Here is a 19,328-nt window from a genome sequence, read left to right as displayed (position 1 = left end):
CTGAACAATTCAAAGTGAAAATCCAAGAACTTTTATGCCTGCAGAATCTGTGTCGTCTGCCATTGTCCAATGCATTGGGCATGGCTTTGATCCCAAAACCAGTCATGTACAAATAGTTACTACCATGTGTCTCTTTGAAATGACAGCACAGAGTAGTTGCCTCTGTTGTGATGAATGTTCAGACCCTCAATTGTCTAGATGTGCGGCCAACATAAGGTAAGCTGCAAGGACAAAGGAGCCCATAAACGACATAGGATGTGCCTTAATTAATTTCTTAACAGGAAAAGCTCTCCCATCTGTGCCGACAATGTGATGCTTCTGGTGCCACATGAGACAACATGTACTACAGTTGTGGATCCTACACTTGCAACTACCTTTTTGGTCAAATTTTGGAAGTCCACACTGTCTGACCGTTGTCCAATGATCCCTTTTTACCTTCTGTACCCTGCTAGGGGCCACAACACTAAAATTGGGTTCATCTTGCAGAATGTCTTAACACAGGATCATTCCAATTTTTCTTAATATGTTACATTTCCCAGGCCTTCTGTATCGAGTGCAGATGAACCACACAGATGATTTTCCCACATTACTCCAAGCCACAACTTTAGTCTGTTTTGGAAGCAGGGATTGTCGGGTGGAACATAAAAGGCACACCATGCATTCACTACATACAATACACAGCACCATGCCAGCTTATATGGTCAGATCCATCAGCCACCCGTGGCAACACCTGATAGGAGGTGTCTATGGCATTCCATGTCCTTCATGCAAAAGAGGTACCATTTATAAATTTTTTATTTTTGCTTTAATATACAAATATATATGTTTTTCTTTTCTTTGCCTGTGCGGATACTCTATATACAGGGGGCCTTGTTTAGTTTTCAGCATTTGCTGATTTTTAGCCATTGCTGCTCACTGTATTTGGTTTTAAGATTATATTGTATGCTTACAACTGACACTATGTTTTAATTATCATTGCTGTTTCTATGTACGTGCCATTATGAACTAGGATGTGGCTTGCTCTCTGACCACTTTCATCTCCACGCACTTATGGGATGGATCTGCAGACCACATGATGAGACCCATTTACTATATTTATGTGCCAATGCAGCATCACAGATGGACTCTGAGGAAGAGGGGACCCCCTCCCCCCCCCTGAAACACGGCAGCCATTTGGAAGGTTCTCTGGCGTGATGCACATGGTCCCGGTGGCCTGGTTGCTCTGCATCCAGTTTTGGACTTTGATATGCTTTTATTTTTCAGTTGTTTGCGAGTATAGTATCTGCTTTTTTATTTCAATAAATACCAACTGGGTAACGCGCAAGGTTTGTGCGCCCTCTTTTTGTTGTTTTACAGTACTCCCATCGGGTATCCCTTGACCCTTGGAGGGCAGCAAGGCCTGTGTATCCTGCTGAGAGCTTTTGACATTCTAGGCTATTTCCATTACTGTCGCACCACTTTTGAGCGCAGGAGATTTTGTTTGACTGTAAAATTAAGACAGCACCCAGGTTGAGAAAGGCTGCATTAATATTCAGAGTAATACCATCTTTGACTTTTATTGTTCAATGCTGAGTGATCAACACACCTGAATCAGATGTGTCTCTTTTGCGAGGTTTTGGAGGTGGCGATGGAGTCTTCCGCTTTTCTGGAATTTTGTGTTTTGGTACTAGATGGTAGAAAGGAACAATTTAAATCAAACATGACAAGGTAGAACTATAAGCAAAAATCAAAATGACATAGGATACTCAAAAAACAAACACACAACCCACTCTCGCTATAGTTGCCAAAAAAGCTGCGACTATGGAAGAGTAACACAACGTAATATGCAGTAAAGCATAAAACATTATGCGCTACCACATAAATGAGGTGAAAATGTGTTGCGTGAAAAACCTTAAATGAGAGAATATCTAGAAAAATAGATACAAATGTCCTAAACAAGCAATTAGGGATCCAAAAAATGATTGGAGTAGCTTCACAATTCCCGGTATCCACAATTACAACAGAATGACAACTTGTCTGCAGGTAAGATTTTCTGTTCATCAAAGAAAAGAGGCAATCACTGCCGCTTACCAAATCTGTTGGATCTCAGGTAATAGAGATAAAATATGCATGTCAGAACACCATCAGCCAGATAGGGATCAGCATCTGAAGTTTCCAATGAAGGTACATATATCCCATCAGAGCTATGCAAAACTCCTTTTTCAATGGATTTTATACATCAAATGGTAGCGCACCATTTTTGTTTTACACTTTTATGGGCTGAATATTTAAGGGTTTTTAGTTGCTGCACCACTTCACTTATGTTTGTTTTTTTATACCATCTTGATCATCATTAATTTGCAACACATTTGTTCATTTAGTTTTATAGGGTTTAGCGCAGATGTTTTTCCTCTTACACATAAAACATTTCTACTCTCATTCATGAAAATTCTGCTTTTGCAGACTTGTACTTTCAATGGACTGGAAACAAGTTGGTATAGATCTAAAAACGTGGAGCATTCTCAGCTAAAGGAAAGGACATGTTACTATATCACACTATCAAGTTTTCTTCATCATACGCAAGTGGAACACGTTACCAGCAACCAGCCCAGGATTCCAACATAATCACTGAACCCAGAAGGTTGTTTATATGAGTGTTCTGACCAGGCTTAATTGCAGGGTCACATGCTCTAAGGTGAGCGCATATATGGAAGGGGGGGGGGGGGGGGGGGGGGCACCAGAGTGGACGCGTTTTGCCATCACCAGTTGCAATTATGCATATCAATTTGTGAGACAAGCAAAACAGCACTTTGCACATAGAACTTTTGTAGTGCATGGGAACACATTTGTGAATATTTAGAGCACAATTATATATTGGATGTATTTTATGACAGATGTTATTTGAGCATTAATGCATATCATTTTTATTTGTTGCACAGAATCACTTTAATTAGCATTAAGTTGCGGCACCAATTATAACTTTATGCATGTGATCTTCTATAGGCAATTAATAGAGTGTGGATATATGGATAAGTAGAGAAGCTAATAGTTCACATGCTGCACTATAATTGAGCAGAGTTACGCTAATTTGAGTAAGTTGTGTCATTATATTATTTCTTATGTGGTTTTCTACAGACATAGTCTAGCGTGTGTATATGTGTAACCACAAAGGCATATTTTTTAGCGCAGCACTTTTTTCTGTTACTTTTATAGATACAAAAACGTAATGACCAGTTCTTGCAAAACTTAGGGAAAGTCCATACAAGAACAGGAAATCGGGAAGATAAAACCTACCTTGTGCACGAGGAGGAGACACAGAGCCTCGTGCCTTTCTGAGTCGAGAGGACTGTGGGGAAGGAGAATGCCTTTTTGGAGGTGGGCTTGGTGGAGGAGACTGCCTAAAACGCCTTCTTGGAGGACTTGCAGATGGGGAGGAACGACGAGGCTTGCGTGGTGGGCTAGAGGACATTCTCTTGGGTGGTTTCTTTGGAGGTGGTGGTGACCGTGATGAAGAGGAGGAGCTGCTGCTTCCAGACGCTGATGCAGAAGAGCGTCGCCTTCTGTGCAAATATTTTTTTTGAACAGTTAATTAAATTCTCTGATACAGGCATGCACAAACATAAATTATAAAGCTAAATGTTAACTACCAAGTACACAAAAATTAATCCTATAGGTAGGGTATATATATTACTACCGTCTCACTTAAAAAATGCTAACAGAAATTAAAGAATTCTAAAAACAGATAAAAAAAAAAAAATATCTATACAATCTTCCAGTTACTGTTTATTATAGTCTGTTCTCAATTCATAACTTTAGTACTTACCGCCTGACTGGACTCCTACTTCTCTTGTGCCTAGGTGGTGGCGGCATACGGCGAGGTGGACTTCTCCTCCTCGGTGAAGGTCTACGCCGAGGGCTAGGTCTTCTCCTAGGGCTATAAGACCTGAAAATTCACAAAATGTTTATTACTGCCATCTTTCAACATCAATAATAAAAAAAAAAAGGCTACAACATATGCGATGTTAAATGCACTAATGGGTATTCCGTATAAAGAAAAGGAAAATGTGTAAAATATATGTACAATTTCTTCATGCAACTAACGCCATGGTAATTACCTTGATCTTGATCGATGACGCCTACGTGTTCTAGGGTGGGAAGGGGAATGAGACTTGGATTTTGATTTGGAGCGCGAGCGTGATCTGTGACGATGTCTCTCTTTCTCTTTTGGCTTTCGTGAGTTTGGCTCAGGTGAAGTTTCCTTCGTATCTGCCACAAGATCTGGTTTGGAAGCTTTCACTATGTCACTGGAGAAAAGAAGCAGATTGATTCATCATACACTCAAATGTTGCATTGCCACATTTTTGGAAATGTAACAGAGAAAAATTATATTAGTGCACTTGGCAGTTATCTAGGCCTAAGAAAGGTCATATTTTGCAGGTTTACAACTCGCCCAACGTAATAGGTTTGTTTAAGCATGATGAAAAAAATTAAACGGTTAAATAGGCTAGTGAAAACAAAATCTAAGCTTTGTTCCCCCAATGAAATTTTCGGTTTACCTGTAAAATCCTCTTCTAGCAATACATCACAGGACACAGGGTACTTCATATTAACTTGCGTTATTCCAAGTTTTGGTCCTGGGAGCCCACGATATGCGATAATGGTGCTCGACTAATAAATATGCTTGCAAGTTATATACGATACAATGGTGGGTGCCAAAACAGGGAATCTAATTCAGCTTTACTACCGAATTGTGTTTTTATTTGAATGTCAAGTATCAAAAAGTAAAAACCGCTTGCTCTTTGGTTTCAAAAACTGCTTTCAAAAACTGTGTGCAAATGTACCTAGAGGAATTGATGCTGGTTTAAAACTAAAGGGTAGTCACACCAAATTTTAATTTGATTCAAGATTTTTCATCTGTTCATTCACTTTACATTTTGTAAATTGATAACAAAACAATTAACCACTTGCCGACCTGCCACTGTATATGTACTGCAGCGGGGCAGCACAATCACATTCTTGTACATCATTCTGCCTGCTCCGGGTTAGGAGCACACCCCCCTCATGTGACAAAGTGGGTTACAGTTACCAGTAATTGGTAACCTGGTATCATGTGATCGGGCAGTGATTGTTCATAGTGATCACATGATAATGTAAACAACCTGTCATGAATGGCTTTCATGAACAACTTGCTTACTGTTGTGACCTATAATTGGCCCACAACAAAAACATGGCACCTGGATACCTGTAGCCAATCACAGATCACAACCAAATGCAAGCTACTCACTGTAAAAGCAATACATACTCTGACAGGATGTAAAAAAATAGGTTTAAAAATTGCATTAAAAAATACCTGATCACTGCCACATCAGTCAAATGATGCTGCTGTACTGCACTGGTGACCATATGTAAAAAAAATAAAAAAGTAATAAGTGAAAACATTTATTTAATTTCTTCATTTTCCAAAAAATGTGACAAAAAAAAAATTACAACTTTAAAAACTCTGCCATGCCTCTTACTAAATATCTCAGACCTATTTTCCAAAAAAGGATAATTTGATGGGAATTTGTACTGTCCTGATAATTTAGGGCCTCAAGAAATGATAGACCCTCAGTACAGCCAGATTTTCAAATAGAGATCTCTCTCTCTCTATATAGTTTGTGAGAGTAGACGCTATAGCTTTCACACAAATATTTATTGGGATTTTTTTTTACCAAAAGACATGTAGCACAATACATTTCAGCCTAAATTTAGAAGATTTTTTATTTATTAATTGGAATTTATAACAGAAAGCAGAAAATGACTCACACTTTATAGAATAAAATAAAATCAATCCAGTAGTGAAAACCACCCAAAAGAAAGCTCTATTTGTGTGAAAAAAAATAATATCAATTTGGTTACAGTATTGCATGACTGTGTAATTGCCATTTAAAGTAGCACAGTGCTGAAAAGAAATGCCCTTTTGTATGAAGGAGGTGAAACCTTACAGAGCTCCGACAGCATTTCTTCATAACCAGCCTAAAACTTTTACACAGCTCCTTAAATCCTGACAAGTGGGTTATGTTCCCTATTTACAGGAGAGGACTAGGCAGAAACATGTTAGACAATTAAAAATACATGTTACATTAACAGAGTTGAACAGCCCCGCACAGGGGGCGGTCCCTCCAGACATAACCCTCCTCACTGCAGCCTCAGTTCGTAACAAGCAGTACAATCCTAAAAAGGAGGGGTGGGAGCTGTGTCTGTCCATGGACGACAGAGAAAAGTATTTTACGGCGAGTTCAAAAAATCCTATTTTCTCTTATCGTCCATGGACGGACACAGCTCCTTAAAGCGGGGGTTCACCCTTAGAGGGCACTTTTCCCCCTTAGATTCCTGCTCGTTTTTACTAGGGGAATCGGCTATTTATTTTAAAATATGTGCAGTACTTACCCGTTTACGAGATGCATCCTCTCCGTCGCTTCCGGGTATGGGCTTCGGGAATGGGCGTTCCTTCTTGATTGACAGGCTTCCGAGAGGCTTCCGACGGTCGCATCCATCGCGTCACGATTTTCCGAAAGAAGCAGAACGTCGGTGCGCAGGCGCAGTATAGAGCCGCACCGACGTTCGGCTTCTTTCGGCTACGAGTGACGCGATGGATGCGACCGTCGGAAGCCTCTCGGAAGCCTGTCAATCAAGAAGGAACGCCCGCTCCCGAAGACCCATACCCGGAAGCGACGGAAGAAGATGCAGCTCGAAAACGGGTAAGTACTGCTCATATTTTAATACAAATAGCCGATTCCCCTAGACCGAACGAGCAGGAAGCTAAGGGGAGAAAACATTTTTTTTTACAAATGGGTGAACTCCCGCTTTAAATCTTGACAAGTGGGACGTCCCCAAGCAGTGTCAAAAACGAGGGGTGGGAAATATATCAGTAAAAAAAGGATTTTTGTACTCACAGTAAAATCCATTTCTCTGAGTTCATAGACGGACACAGCCTTCATTGACCTTAGGGTTATGCTTCTTCCTACCAGGAGATTTAGGCAGAATTCTACAGCACTTAAGGTGTTAAAAACTTTCCTTCATGCTGCTCCTCCCAGGGGGCGTGGCTCCCCCAGGCATAACCCACACCCTGCTTTAGCAGCCTCAGTTCGTAACAAGCAGTACAAACAAAGGAGGGGTGGGTGCTGTGTCCGTCTATGAACTCAGAGAAATGGATTTTACTGTGAGTACAAAAATCCTTTTTTCTCTTTCGTTCATAGACGGACACAGCCTTCATTGACCTTAGGGACGTCCCCAAGCAGTGTCAAAAAAATTCGAAGGGGTGGGAAAAATAACACAGCAAAAACAGGTTACACCCCAAACAAAAACCGGAGTTACTCAACGGAGGAACTCCAACCTTAAACTGCCGCCTGTAACACCCTGCGGCCAATGGAGGCATCCGAAGATGCACTCACATCCACCATATAAAACTTTGAAAAAGCGTGGACCGACGACCAGGTCGCAGCCTTACACACCAGTAACACAGAGGCTTGGTGTCGGAAAGCCCAAGAGGCCCCGATCGCCCTGGTCGAATGCGCCATGACCCGAAAGGGGGGCGCCCGCCCTTCAGGGCATAGGCCTGAAGCACAATCCGTCGGATCCACCTGGAAATGGTGGCCGACGAAACTGCCAGGCCCTTACTGGGTCCGGACACAGACACGAACAGCGAGTCCGACATCCGGAACGGAGCTGTCGCCGACAAGTAAACTCGAAGGGCCCGAACCACATCCAAAGAATGTAAAGTGGCCTCCTTCGGGTTCTTCGGCTGAGGACACAAGGATGGAAGAACAATGTCCACATCCAAGTGAAAAGCCGAAACGACCTTAGGGAGAAAAAACGGCTGCGGCCGCAGCACCACCTCATCCTTACGGATGACCAAGCAGGGAGCCTTGCAAGACAAGGCCACCAGAACAGACAGACACCCGTCTGATCGAGGTAATTGCTACCAGAAATAAAATCACCTTTTGTGACAATAAAACAAAAACCCTCCCGAATGTCCTCAAAGGGAGCATCCCGAAGCACTGAAAGGACTAAATTCAAGTCCCATGGGGGTAATGGAGGGCGCACCGGAGGGGCCACCTGCCAGACCCCCTGACCCAACGCACGCACCCAGGAGTGCTATGCCAAGGGTCGCTGCAAGTAAAAAACAGCCAGAGCAGAAATCTGGCTCCTAACCGTACGTAAGGCGAGAGCCTGAACCACTCCCTGCTGCAAAGACAGCAGAATCCTGTACACAACGCATGTACGAGAGTGCCAGTTCATCTCCCCACACACAGAGAAGTAGGCCTTCCATGTATGAGGAAAAAACCTACGTGAGGTAGACCTCCGTGCAGGCAGCACGGTAGAGACCACCGAGCCCAATAGGCCTCGGTCCTTAAGCCCCTGGCTCTCAACAGCCACGCCGCTAAGGCCGGTGGCTGTGAAACAGGGTGGAAGATTGGACCCTGTAACAGAAAATCAATTCCCAGGGGAAGACGCTAGGGGGCGTCTGCCAGCAGACGCACCTGGTCCGCGTACCAGAAGCGACGCGGCCAATCTGGGGCAATCAGGACCGATAGAATCCCTACAGCTTCTACTCTGCGCAGCAGGCGAGGAAGAAGCTTCCGAGGAGGGAAGGTGTAAAGTAGGCGACAGCGACCCCAAGGAGCCACCAACGCGCCTGACGCGTCCGCCCACGGGTCCTTAAACCTGGCCACGAACCGTGGCACCTACCGATATAGAGACGGGACGCTAGAAGGTCCACATCCGGAGTGCCCCACTTTCGGCACAGACCCCGAAACACCTGCGGGCGGAGAGACCACTCTCCTTGGCCCAGTGCAGTGCGACTTAGGTAGTCGGCTAGCCAATTCCGTATTCCCGGAATGTACCCGGCCGATAGAGCCGGAACGGACCCTTCGGCCCACCGAAAGGATGCGCGCGACCCCCGTCGCTGCAACAGAACTCCGTGTGCCTCCCTGATGATCAACCTACGCCACGGACGTGGTGTTATCGGACAGGATCCTGACCGGTCGGCCCTGTAGATCCAGGGACCACCTGGTAAGGCAAAGCTCGATTGCTCGGAGCTCCAGAACGTTGATCAGTAGGCAGGACTCCACCTGAGTCCAGTGCCACTGGGCTGACTGGGTGCCCCAAGCGCCCCTCCCCAACCGGAGAGGCTGGCATCCGTCGTGACCACTGTCCAGTGGCCTGCAGAAAAATGACTTTCCGGCCCGAAGCACCGGAAACGCCAGCCACCATACCAGGGGAGACATGATCAGATGACTCAACTGAATCTGGTAATCCAGAGATGACGGAAGCTAGTCCCATCGTGACAGCAGTTCCCTCCGTAGTACCCTGGCGTGGAATTGGGCATACGGAACCGCCTCGAAAGAGGCTACCAACTGACCCAGAACCTTCCTGCAGAATCGCAGAGATGACCGCTTCTGGGTCGGCAACTGCTGCACAGCAGATAGCAGAGTCTGAAGTTTTTCCGCTAGGAGAAAAACACTCCCGCCCCGGAGGAATCCAGGACCAGTCTCAGGTATCCCTGAGACGGAATCAACCCTGATTTCAGGACAATCCAGAAACCAGCCGAACACTCGGAGAGCCTGACACGTGATAGACACGGCTCCACCAATGCAGAGCTCGAAGAAGCTCGTAGGAGAATGTCGTCCAGACATCCCATGATAACAAACCCCCGCTGTCACAGCCGGGCCAGTATCGGTACGAGCACCTTGGCGAAAACCCGCCGAATGGGAAGGACACCATTGAAAATGGTCCCCCCCGACCGCAAAGCACAGAATCTCTGGTGGTTTGAGGATATGCAGGTACACGTTCATGACATCCAAGGATGCCAGAAAAACCTGACAAAACAAAACGAGGGACTTGAGGCCCAGGATCGACCGGGCCCCATCCTCCATGGGGACACAAACAGAATGGAGTAAAACCCTGAGACCGTTCCAACGAGGTAACTGGCACAATCACTCCCCTGACCAGAAGATCCTGGACAGCCCCTGACGGAGTCAACCGGCGAACCGGAGGAGGCCAGAAGCCGGAGGGAAAAAACCTGTTTGGCAGACAAGAGAGAAACTCAATCTTGTACCCCAAGGAAAACACTTCGCAATGCGAAGCCAGTCTCCCACCCGAGACACGGGCGGGAGCAGACCTTCAGGCGGAAGCAGGTATGTCCGCAGACTTGTTAGGCATGCGGCGGAAATTCAAGCACCATGTAGACCTACCCCCACCGCACAGGGCGAGCGAAAAAACGCTCGGAGGTAGGCAAGGAGGGTCCTTGCACAGGGCGAGGTCCCTAGCCCTTCCCAAACCGTGGGAACAGCATGCGCTTACCACCTGTGGCATCCTCAATGATGCCAGTCAGGGAAGACCCAAAAGGACCGTTCACCCTTAACGGTGATCACCAAGGCCACCTTAGAGGTCCTTCTTCCAGCTCCTGCAGCAGGAGCTTCGCCCTTTTAGTCGGGGCCTGCCAGGGCCCCGGCCAGAGCCGGCCTCACCGCCGAACCCACCACCGTGAATAGGGAGTGGGCCACGGCCTCCACTCTCCTATCAGCGGGATCCTGAAATGCAGGAGCCCCTTCCACAGGCAATGTGGTGGCCTTGCGCAGTCTGGACACAGGGGGGTCCACTGGCGGAGGAGAGACCTACTTTTTTTTTTTTTTTTTTTTTTTTTTTTTAAAGCCCCCCTCAAGGGGGTAACGGGTTGCAAAGTTTTTTGACAAACTTTTTGCGGTGCATCCCATTCCTTGTATAACATATAGTCCAAATAAGGAACACAAGGAAACACTTCAGCGATGCGTGGTAGTCTGCTGGTACTGACACGGAGGTGTCTCCGCCACATCCTCAATTTTTAGAGCCTCACGCACCGCAGAAGAGGTCAAGAGCTCCAACAAATTCTTGCCAGCAACTGACTGCAGCAGAGTCATCCTCACTATCCATAAGGGTTAAAACCCGCAGCCTCTGACATAACAGAACCAGAAAAAAACAGCGATTCTGTGTCATCCCCAGAAGCAGGCTTCAGGGAAGGGGCGCTTTTTTACCCCCCATCCGGGCACTAGCTGCTTCAAACCTGGCAAGAAACCCAGGACAGCCAACATAACAGATGTGGCAGGGGGAGGGGCGTTAAGGGTTAACTCAGGCATAGCTTGAGTTCCATAGTGTCAGCGCTGAGTCACCCACCCTGCAAGGCAGGACAAAAAAAACCCACTGGTCACCTCCTTGCTGCTATTGCAGAGCATGGGGGCCCCCGGTATTCACCACCCCACCCAGCTGCAGAGGGAGCTGAAAAACCTCAGGTGTGCTCTGATGTGCTGACTGTGATGTGTATTCACCTCATGGAAGATTCACAGCACTAAAACTGTAACAGCACTAAAACTGACCAGAGGCTGTGCCGAGTCATCTCAGGGAAGAATCACATCGTTACCAAGGAGATTTCCAAGACGGCCGCTGTCTGAGGTAAAAATTACCTCATAGAACACAGCAGCCCTGACTGCTTTGTCTGTTACCTCAGAAAAGAATCACAGCGTTACCAAGGAGATTTCCAAGACGACCGCTGTCTGAGGTAAAAATTACCTCATAGAACACAGCAGCCCTGACTGCTTTGTCTGTTACCTCAGAAAAGAATCACAGCGTTACCAAGGAGATTTCCAAGACGGCCGCTGTCTGAGGTAAAAATTACCTCATAGAACACAGCAGCACACAGCAGCACCCCCCAGAGTAACAACACAGTCCCCCTAACAACACACGGGCCCCGGTGGTAACAAAGAAAACCCAGGAGGCCCCCCTTCACAGCCACTACCCAGTCAGGGGAAGGAGGGAGAGGAAGGGGAGAGAGGAAAGCAGGGCGGACCCTCAGTCGACCTCCCCAGGGAAACCACCAGCCAGACCACTTACCTGAGTAAGGGGCCACTACTTACCTGTCCTGCGACTACCCGGCTGGAGGTATCCCAGACAGAACCAACGTCCGTAAACGGCATGGCTGTCGGCCAGACACACTGTGACAAAGCCATAGAGACCGGTCATATGTGTGCCCTAGAACCAAAGTTCCCCGGCCGCCCCTGGAGCAATGGGGCCTGTCGTGGACGTCCCAAAGCTGAGCTGAGGGCCGGCACACGCTCGAAGGCCGAACATGGGGGGACTACAAGAGTCGAGGACCCAGCCTGTCACCCAGTCGGCTGTTGATAGAAGAATCGCAGGATTCAAAAATGCAGGAACAAAATAATAAAAAAAGCGACAAAAATCGCCAGAAAAAAACTCCAGAGTCCAGGAACTCCAGAGATAGCCTTGACCTCCTGTCGTTAGGCAGAAAACAAACTGAGGCTGCTAAAGCAGGGTGTGGGTTATGCCTGGGGGAGCCACGCCCCCTGGGAGGAGCAGCATGAAGGAAAGTTTTTAACACCTTAAGTGCTGTAGAATTCTGCCTAAATCTCCTGGTAGGAAGAAGCATAACCCTAAGGTCAATGAAGGCTGTGTCCGTCTATGAACGAAAGAGAAATCAATTTTAACTTCACCCCAAAACAAGTAGAGCTCCTCAACGGAGGAGGTGCAACTTTAAACGGCCACCTGCAAAAGCTAGCGGCCGAAAGCAGCATCGGAAGATGCATTCACATCATCCATGTAAATTTTGGAAAAAACGTGAACGGACGACCAAGTCGCCGCCCCCACACCTGTGACACCGACGCATGATGTCGGAAAAACCCAGGAAGCACCAGGTGCCCTGGTCGAAAGTGCCACGACCGGAAAAGGGGGGCCCGCCCCCTAAGAGCATAGACCTGTATGATGGTCTGCCAGATCCACCGAGACAGGGTGGTCGACGAGACCACCAGGCCCTTTGTGGGCCAGACACTGACACAAAAGAGGGTCAGATCTCAAACGCGGAGCAGGCAGGTACACCCGCAAAGCACATACCACGCCTAAAGTATGAAAAGCCACCTCCGTAGGATGCGCCGGCCGAGGGCATAAGGATAGAAGAACAATGTCCTTATTCAGGCGAAAAGCCGAAACCACCTTCGGAAAAAGGGAAGGTCGTGGTGCACCACCACCTAATCCTTATGGAGGACCAAGTATGGCGACTTGCAAGACAAGCCCACCAACTCAGAGACCCCTCTAACAGTAGAAAAGGGCCACCTTCTGAAATAGTGTCAAGAGAAAATCTCTCCGATGTTTCCAAAAGGAAGGTTCCTGAAGAACCGAGAGCACCAGAGTCAAAACTCATGAGGGGAAGAGATAGGCCAAAAGGGGAAAGTATATGACAAACCCCCTGCACAAAGGAGGTACCCGCCAGAGAACGGGCCCCAAAAAAGCCACCGAAAGAACACAGCCAAGGCTGAAATCTGCCCCCAAACAGTGCTTTAAGCAATTTGATCCACTCCAAGCTGTAAAAACAGCAGGACCCTGGCTAACGAGTACGTCCGTGGACGCCACTTCATCTCTTCGTACCAGAGATGTAGGCTTGCCAGGTGCGACTGTAGATCTTTCCGGAAGAAGACTACCGTGCCCTCAGCATGGTTGAGATGACAGAGTCGGGCAGACCCCGGTCTCTTAAAGTCTGGCTACCAACAGCCATGTTGAGCAAGTCAATGACTGTACAACAGGAGGAAGTATGGGACCTCGAGACAGAAGGACCTCTCGCCCTGACGACCGCCAGGGTACCTCCGCTATGAGGCGCCCGAAATCGGCGTACCGAGGACGCCGAGGCCAATCTGGAGCGATTAGAAACATCGGGATCCCCTCAGCCTCCACTCTATGGAGCAGCCGAGGAAGCAACAACAATGGAGGAACGGCATAAAGCCGCCGATACAGACCCCACAGGGACACCAGCGCGACTTGCGCGTCAGTACCAGAGCACTAGACCTGGCCACTAACTTCGACACCCCTGCGGTGGAGATAAGCGGCCAGGAGATCCAGGAGCTATAATCTCAACTGCCCTGTGAGACTCACTTCCTGCAAGGGAGCCGAAACACCCCTAAGCACAAAAAAACAGTCACCCTGGTCCAGCATCAGGTGACTCCAGTAGTCCGCCTGCCGGTATACCCGATGGTGGACCGAAGCCACGGCCGATCAGCGGATCTCCCTGTTAGAGGGGGGTCTGCGCTTATAATCAGCACATTGATTATCAGCACAGCCCCCATCAGATGTGCCCATCAGTTGTTTCACACATATTTGTTATGTATAATTCCACATGTGTTAATTCATAGTTTTGATGCCTTCAGTGTGAATCTACAATTTTCATAGTCATGAAAATAAAGAAAACTCTTTGCATGAGAAGGTGTGTCCAAACCTTTGGTCTGTACTGTAGGTGCCATTGTTTTAGTTTGCCCCAGTGCGCATGTGCCAATGGGACAGGGGATATCTCCGAAACCGTGTAGGTTTAGGAGATATCCTAGTTAGCTACAGATAAGCCTTTAAAAAAAATAAAAACATGCGCGGGGATCCCCCCAAAGTCCATATCAGATCCTTATCCCAGCACGCAGCCCGGCCAGTCAGGAAAGGGAGTGGAGACGAAAAGAGCCCCCTCCTGAACCATACCAGGCCGCATGCCCTCAACATGGGGGGGTGCTTTGTCTCTATGTTGACGAGGACAAGGGCCCCTTCCCGACAACCCTGGGAGTTAGTTGTCTGGGTTCTGTGGAGGGGGGGGCTTATCGGAATCTGGGAGCCCCCTTTAATAAGGGGGCCCCCAGATCCCCATCCTATGTGAAGGAGTATGGGGTACATTGTACCCCTACCCATTCACCTGGGGAAAAAGTGTAAAAAATAAAAAAACGCACTATCCAGGTTTTTAAAGCCGCCCCCTGTCATATGATGTCCAGCATGATAACAACCTAGTGCGCGCCCTCGGGAGCATGCAGCGATCGGTGTTGTGCGTCAGTCTGACACACTGCATCTCCGATCTTGGTAAAGAGCCTCCCATGTAGGCTCTTTACCATATGATCAGCTGTGTCCAATCACCGCTGAGCACAGCGTAAATAGAAAGCCGTTTAGGGCAAGTAGAGGAGAGCCGATTGGCTGCTCTCTTGACGGGGCGGGGGGAGGTTCTGCGCTGATTATCTCTTCCCCCCCATTGGGGTGTCCCAATTGGAAGATTTCATTTTTATTAGTGTTCTGGTGTCAACACAAAGTTCTTCCCCCCCCCCCCCCCCCCCAATAACAGTAAACAGGAGAAATAAAGAGGGTTAATCTCTCCAACAGGAGCAGAGAAAGCAATAAAAACTGACAGGTGTTCCAATCCCTCTCCACCCTATCCAAGAAAAATGTTTTGCCATTAGTTCTACTTTACCAGAAGCAATACAACTAGAAAACATTGTTGAAAGTTTAATAAGTACCTTGATGATGTTGCCTCTTGTACAGATGGTTCCTTCACTTTTAGAGAGGGCTCAGGTTCTTGAATTTCTGCCTCCTTTTTCTCAAAAACTGGAGCAGGGCTTGGACTTTTAGTTTTGTGTCTTGGTGAATGAGAGTGGCTTCTTTTCCTCTCTCTCCTGCTTGGAGACCTTCTCCGTGGCGAGGATGACCGCGATTTGCGCCTATAAATAAAAAAAATAAAATAAAGGTAAATATTGTGATTTTTTTTAGATAAAAATAAGGTAAATAAAGTGGTTGTAAACCCAAGCAAAAGAAAAAAAGCTAGTACGCACAGCACTGCAATTGGCCGGAGCCGCAATGACGTCACTCCCACGTATGCGCGCATGAGCTGCAGGTAACAGCACACTCACTGAAGCAACGGCACGTACGTGCCATTGCTTCAGTTTTCTTTAGTTTGCATGTGCCCATGACATCGGCACATGCAGGGGATATCTCCTAAACCATTTAAGGTTTAGGAGATATCCAGGGTAGCTACAGGTAAGCCTTATTATAGGCTTACCTGTACCAAAAAGTGTGTAAGGGTTAACAACCACTAACTAGCAACCCACCTGCAGCAGATAATAAATCTAAAAATCCTAGGAGTTAGGTGAATGGGTGCTGGAGAGGGGTGTAAAATAAACATTCTTTAAATTGAAAGAAAAAGCACCATGTACTGCTAGACTTGCTCAGTGGTTTTTGGACCTTTTTGTAAAAAAATATAATATAATAATAATAATAATAAAAAAAGCTTTATTAGAATATGAAACATCACACACTGGGTAGTTAAAAAAAATATATACTCCTACCTTCTTGGAGTTCGGGATCGATCCCTTTTGTCTCTATCATCTTTGTCTCTTCTGTCTTTGTCATCATCTTGCTTCTTTAGAGATGCAAGCTTCTCTTGCTCAATCTAAAAGAAAAGTTTTGACTTCAATATGCACTGCTGAAAATATTGATTTTTTCTTAGTTTTGAAGCCCCTTTCTACAGGTCTCCATGACAGCAACCACAGCTAGAGTATTCTTCGCCGCAAACCAATTTTTTTTTACCTATATCTCTCTCTGTGCCCAATTTCTACAAACATAAAAGCAAGCAAAAAAATAGGATTTTTGTACTCACCGTAAAATCCATTTCTCTGAGTTCATAGACGGACATAGCCTTCATTTGACATTAGGGTTATATCCGCTTTCACTAGGAGAGTTTAGGCATAAAAAAAGCACTTAAAGTGTTAACAAACACAAACCTCAGTGCAGCTCCTCCCAGGGGGCGTACTCCCCCCCCCCCCCCCCCCCGGGTATAACCCACAACCCTGCTCTAGCAGCCTCAGTTCGTAACAAGCAGTACAAACAAAGGAGGGGTGGGTGCTGTGAACTCAGAGAAATGGATTTTACGGTGAGTACAAAAATGCTATTCTCTCTTCCGTTCATAGACGGACACAGCCTTCATTTGACATTAGGGACGTCCCCAAGCAGTGTCAAAAAAATTCGAGGGGTGGGAAAATAACACAGCAAAAACAGGTTACACCCCAAACAAAAACCGGAGTTGCTCAACGGAGGAACTCCAACCATAAAAGCCGCCTGTAACATCTGCGGCCGAAGGAGGCACCAGAAGATGCACCCACATCCACCTTGTAAGACTTTGAAAAAGTGTGGATTGACGACCAGGTCGCTGCCATACATCCCTGTAACACAGAGGCATGATGCCAGAAAGCACAAGAGGCACCGATCGCCCTGGTCGAATGCGCCGTAACCCGAAAGGGAGGCGCCCGCCCCTTTAGGGCATAGGCCTGAAGCACAATCCGTCGGATCCACCCAGAAAAAAGGTGGCCGACGAGACTACCAGGCCCCCTTGTAGGACCAGCCAACGACACGAACAGTGAGTCCGACTTCCAGAACGGAATCGTAGCAGATAAGTACACTCGTAGGGCCCTTATCACATCCAGAGGATGTAAAGTGGCCGCCTCCTTGCATTTCGGCCGAGGACATAAGGATGGAAGAACAATGTCCACATCAACGTGAAAGCCGAAACGACCACCTCATCCTTATGGATGACCAAGTAGGGAGCCTTGCAAGACAAGGCCGACAGTTCAGACAAACACTCGTCTGATCGAGGTAATTGCTACCAGAAAAAATCACAGTGGAAATGCCCACGCTGAGCCATGGCCACGTGACAACGCAGACCTTCCTGGGCTTGAACCCAGAGTCAAATGCATGAAGGGCAGGTACTCTAGCGCTGAGCTAAACCTGCTCCCCTTTTGTGACAGTCAACAAAAAACCTCCCGAATGTCCACAAAGGGGGCATCCAGAAGAACCGAAAGGACTAAATTCAAGTCCCATGGGGGTAGTGGAGGGGCCACATGCCAGACCCCCAGACCAGACGTACGCACCAAGGAGTGCGACGCCAAGGCTCATTGAAAGTAACAGCCAGAGCAGAAAACTGACTCCTAACCGTACTTAAGGCGAGAGCCTGATCCACTCCCTGCTGTAAAAAAACAGCAGAATCCTGGACACCACGTATGTACGAGGGTGCCACTTCATCTCCTCACACACAGAGATGCAGGCCTTCCACGTATGATGTAAATCCTACGTGAGGTAGACTTCCGTGCAGGCAGCACGGTAGAGACCACGAGCCCAATAGGCCTCGGGCCTTCAGCCCCAGGCTCTCAACAGCCACGCCGCTAAGCCAGTGGCTGTAAAAACAGGGTGGAAGATCGGACCCTGTAACAGAAGATCAACCCCCAGGGAAAGACGCTAGGGGGCGTCTGCCACCAGACGCACCAGGTCCGCGTACCAGGAGCGACGCGGCCAATCTGGGGCAATCAGGATTGATAGAATTCCCTCGGCTTCCACTCTACGCAGCAGGCGAGGAAGAAGCTACCAAGGAGGGATTTAAAGTAGGCGATAGTGACCCCAAGGAGCCACCAACGTGCCTGCCCACGGGTCCCTTGACCTGGCCAAAAACATGGCACCTTCCGGTTGAGGCGGGACGCTAGAAGGTCCACGCATGGAGTGCCCCACTTTCGGCACAGACACTGAAAACCCCTACGGGTGGAGAGACCACTCTCCTTGGTCTAGCGCAGTCCGACTCAGGAGTCGGCCCGCCAATTCCATACTCCCGGAATGTACACGGCCGATAGAGCCGGAACGGACTTTTCGGCCCACCGAAGGATGTGCGCGACCCTCGTCGCTGCAACAGAACTCCGTGTGCCTCCCCGATGGTCGACGTACGCAACAGCATTGTCGGACAGGGTCCTGAATGGTCAGCCCTGTAGATCCAGGGACCACCAGACAAGGCAAAGCTTGATCCAGAACACCGATTGGTAGGTGGGACTCCACCTGAGTCCAGAGCCACAGGGCTGACTGGGTGCCCCAAAAAAACCCTCCCCAACCGGAGAGGCTGGCATCCGTCGCGACCACTGTCCAGTGACATGGCAGAAACGCCTTCCCAGCCTGAAGCACCGGAAACGTCAGCCACCACACCAGGGACCAGGTGACTCAACTGAACCCGGTAATCCAGAGAAGACGGAAGCTTGTCCCCACGAGACAGCAGTTCCCTCCGTAGCACCCTGGTGTGGAATTGGGCATACGGAACCGCCTCGACAGAGGCCATCGTCAGACACAGAACCCTCATGCAGAAACGCAGAGATGACCACTACTAGGTCGACAACTGCTGCCCAGCAGATTGCAGAGATTGAATTTTGTCCGTTAGGAGAAAAAAACTCCCGCCACGGCGGAATCCAGGACTAGTCCCAGGAATTCCAGTCCCTGAGACGGGACCAACACTGACTTCTGGACAAAACAGAAGTCAGCCAAACTCTTGGAGAGTCTGACACGTGACAGACACGGCTCCACTAATTCAGAGCTCGAAGAAGCTTGTAGGAGAATGTCGTTCAGACATCCCACAATAACAAACCCCCGCTGCCACAGCCGCGCCAGTATCGGGACGAGCACCTCGGTGAAAACCTGTGGTGTCGACACCAAGCTGAGCGGGAGGG

The 19,328-nt window shown here is 48.0% G+C and overlaps 1 protein-coding gene across 10 annotated transcripts in view; it reads right to left on the bottom strand.

Annotated features, from left to right (window-relative positions):
- The window catches only part of SRRM1 (serine and arginine repetitive matrix 1), a 71,257-nt gene that overhangs the window by 29,811 nt on the left and 22,118 nt on the right, over positions 1-19,328 (bottom strand). For 8 of the 10 annotated variants that reach the window (XM_040337145.1, XM_040337147.1, XM_040337148.1 and 5 more), the window contains 7 exons: positions 16,143-16,246; positions 15,318-15,518; positions 5,330-5,371; positions 4,095-4,283; positions 3,803-3,922; positions 3,274-3,539; positions 1,586-1,666 (listed from right to left, as the gene is read on the bottom strand). In XM_040337145.1, coding sequence (XP_040193079.1) covers positions 1,586-1,666; positions 3,274-3,539; positions 3,803-3,922; positions 4,095-4,283; positions 5,330-5,371; positions 15,318-15,518; positions 16,143-16,246 — 1,003 coding nt within the window. The remainder of the gene's footprint in view (positions 1-1,585; positions 1,667-3,273; positions 3,540-3,802; positions 3,923-4,094; positions 4,284-5,329; positions 5,372-15,317; positions 15,519-16,142; positions 16,247-19,328) is intronic. The other 2 variants (XM_040337146.1, XM_040337150.1) reach the window with 1 other exon arrangement.

This window comes from Rana temporaria, chromosome 2 (genome assembly GCF_905171775.1).
Source record: "Rana temporaria chromosome 2, aRanTem1.1, whole genome shotgun sequence".
Classification (NCBI taxonomy): domain Eukaryota; kingdom Metazoa; phylum Chordata; class Amphibia; order Anura; family Ranidae; genus Rana; species Rana temporaria.
The sequence above is the reverse complement of the archived record's forward strand: the minus strand, read 5'-3'. Positions and strand labels throughout refer to the sequence as shown.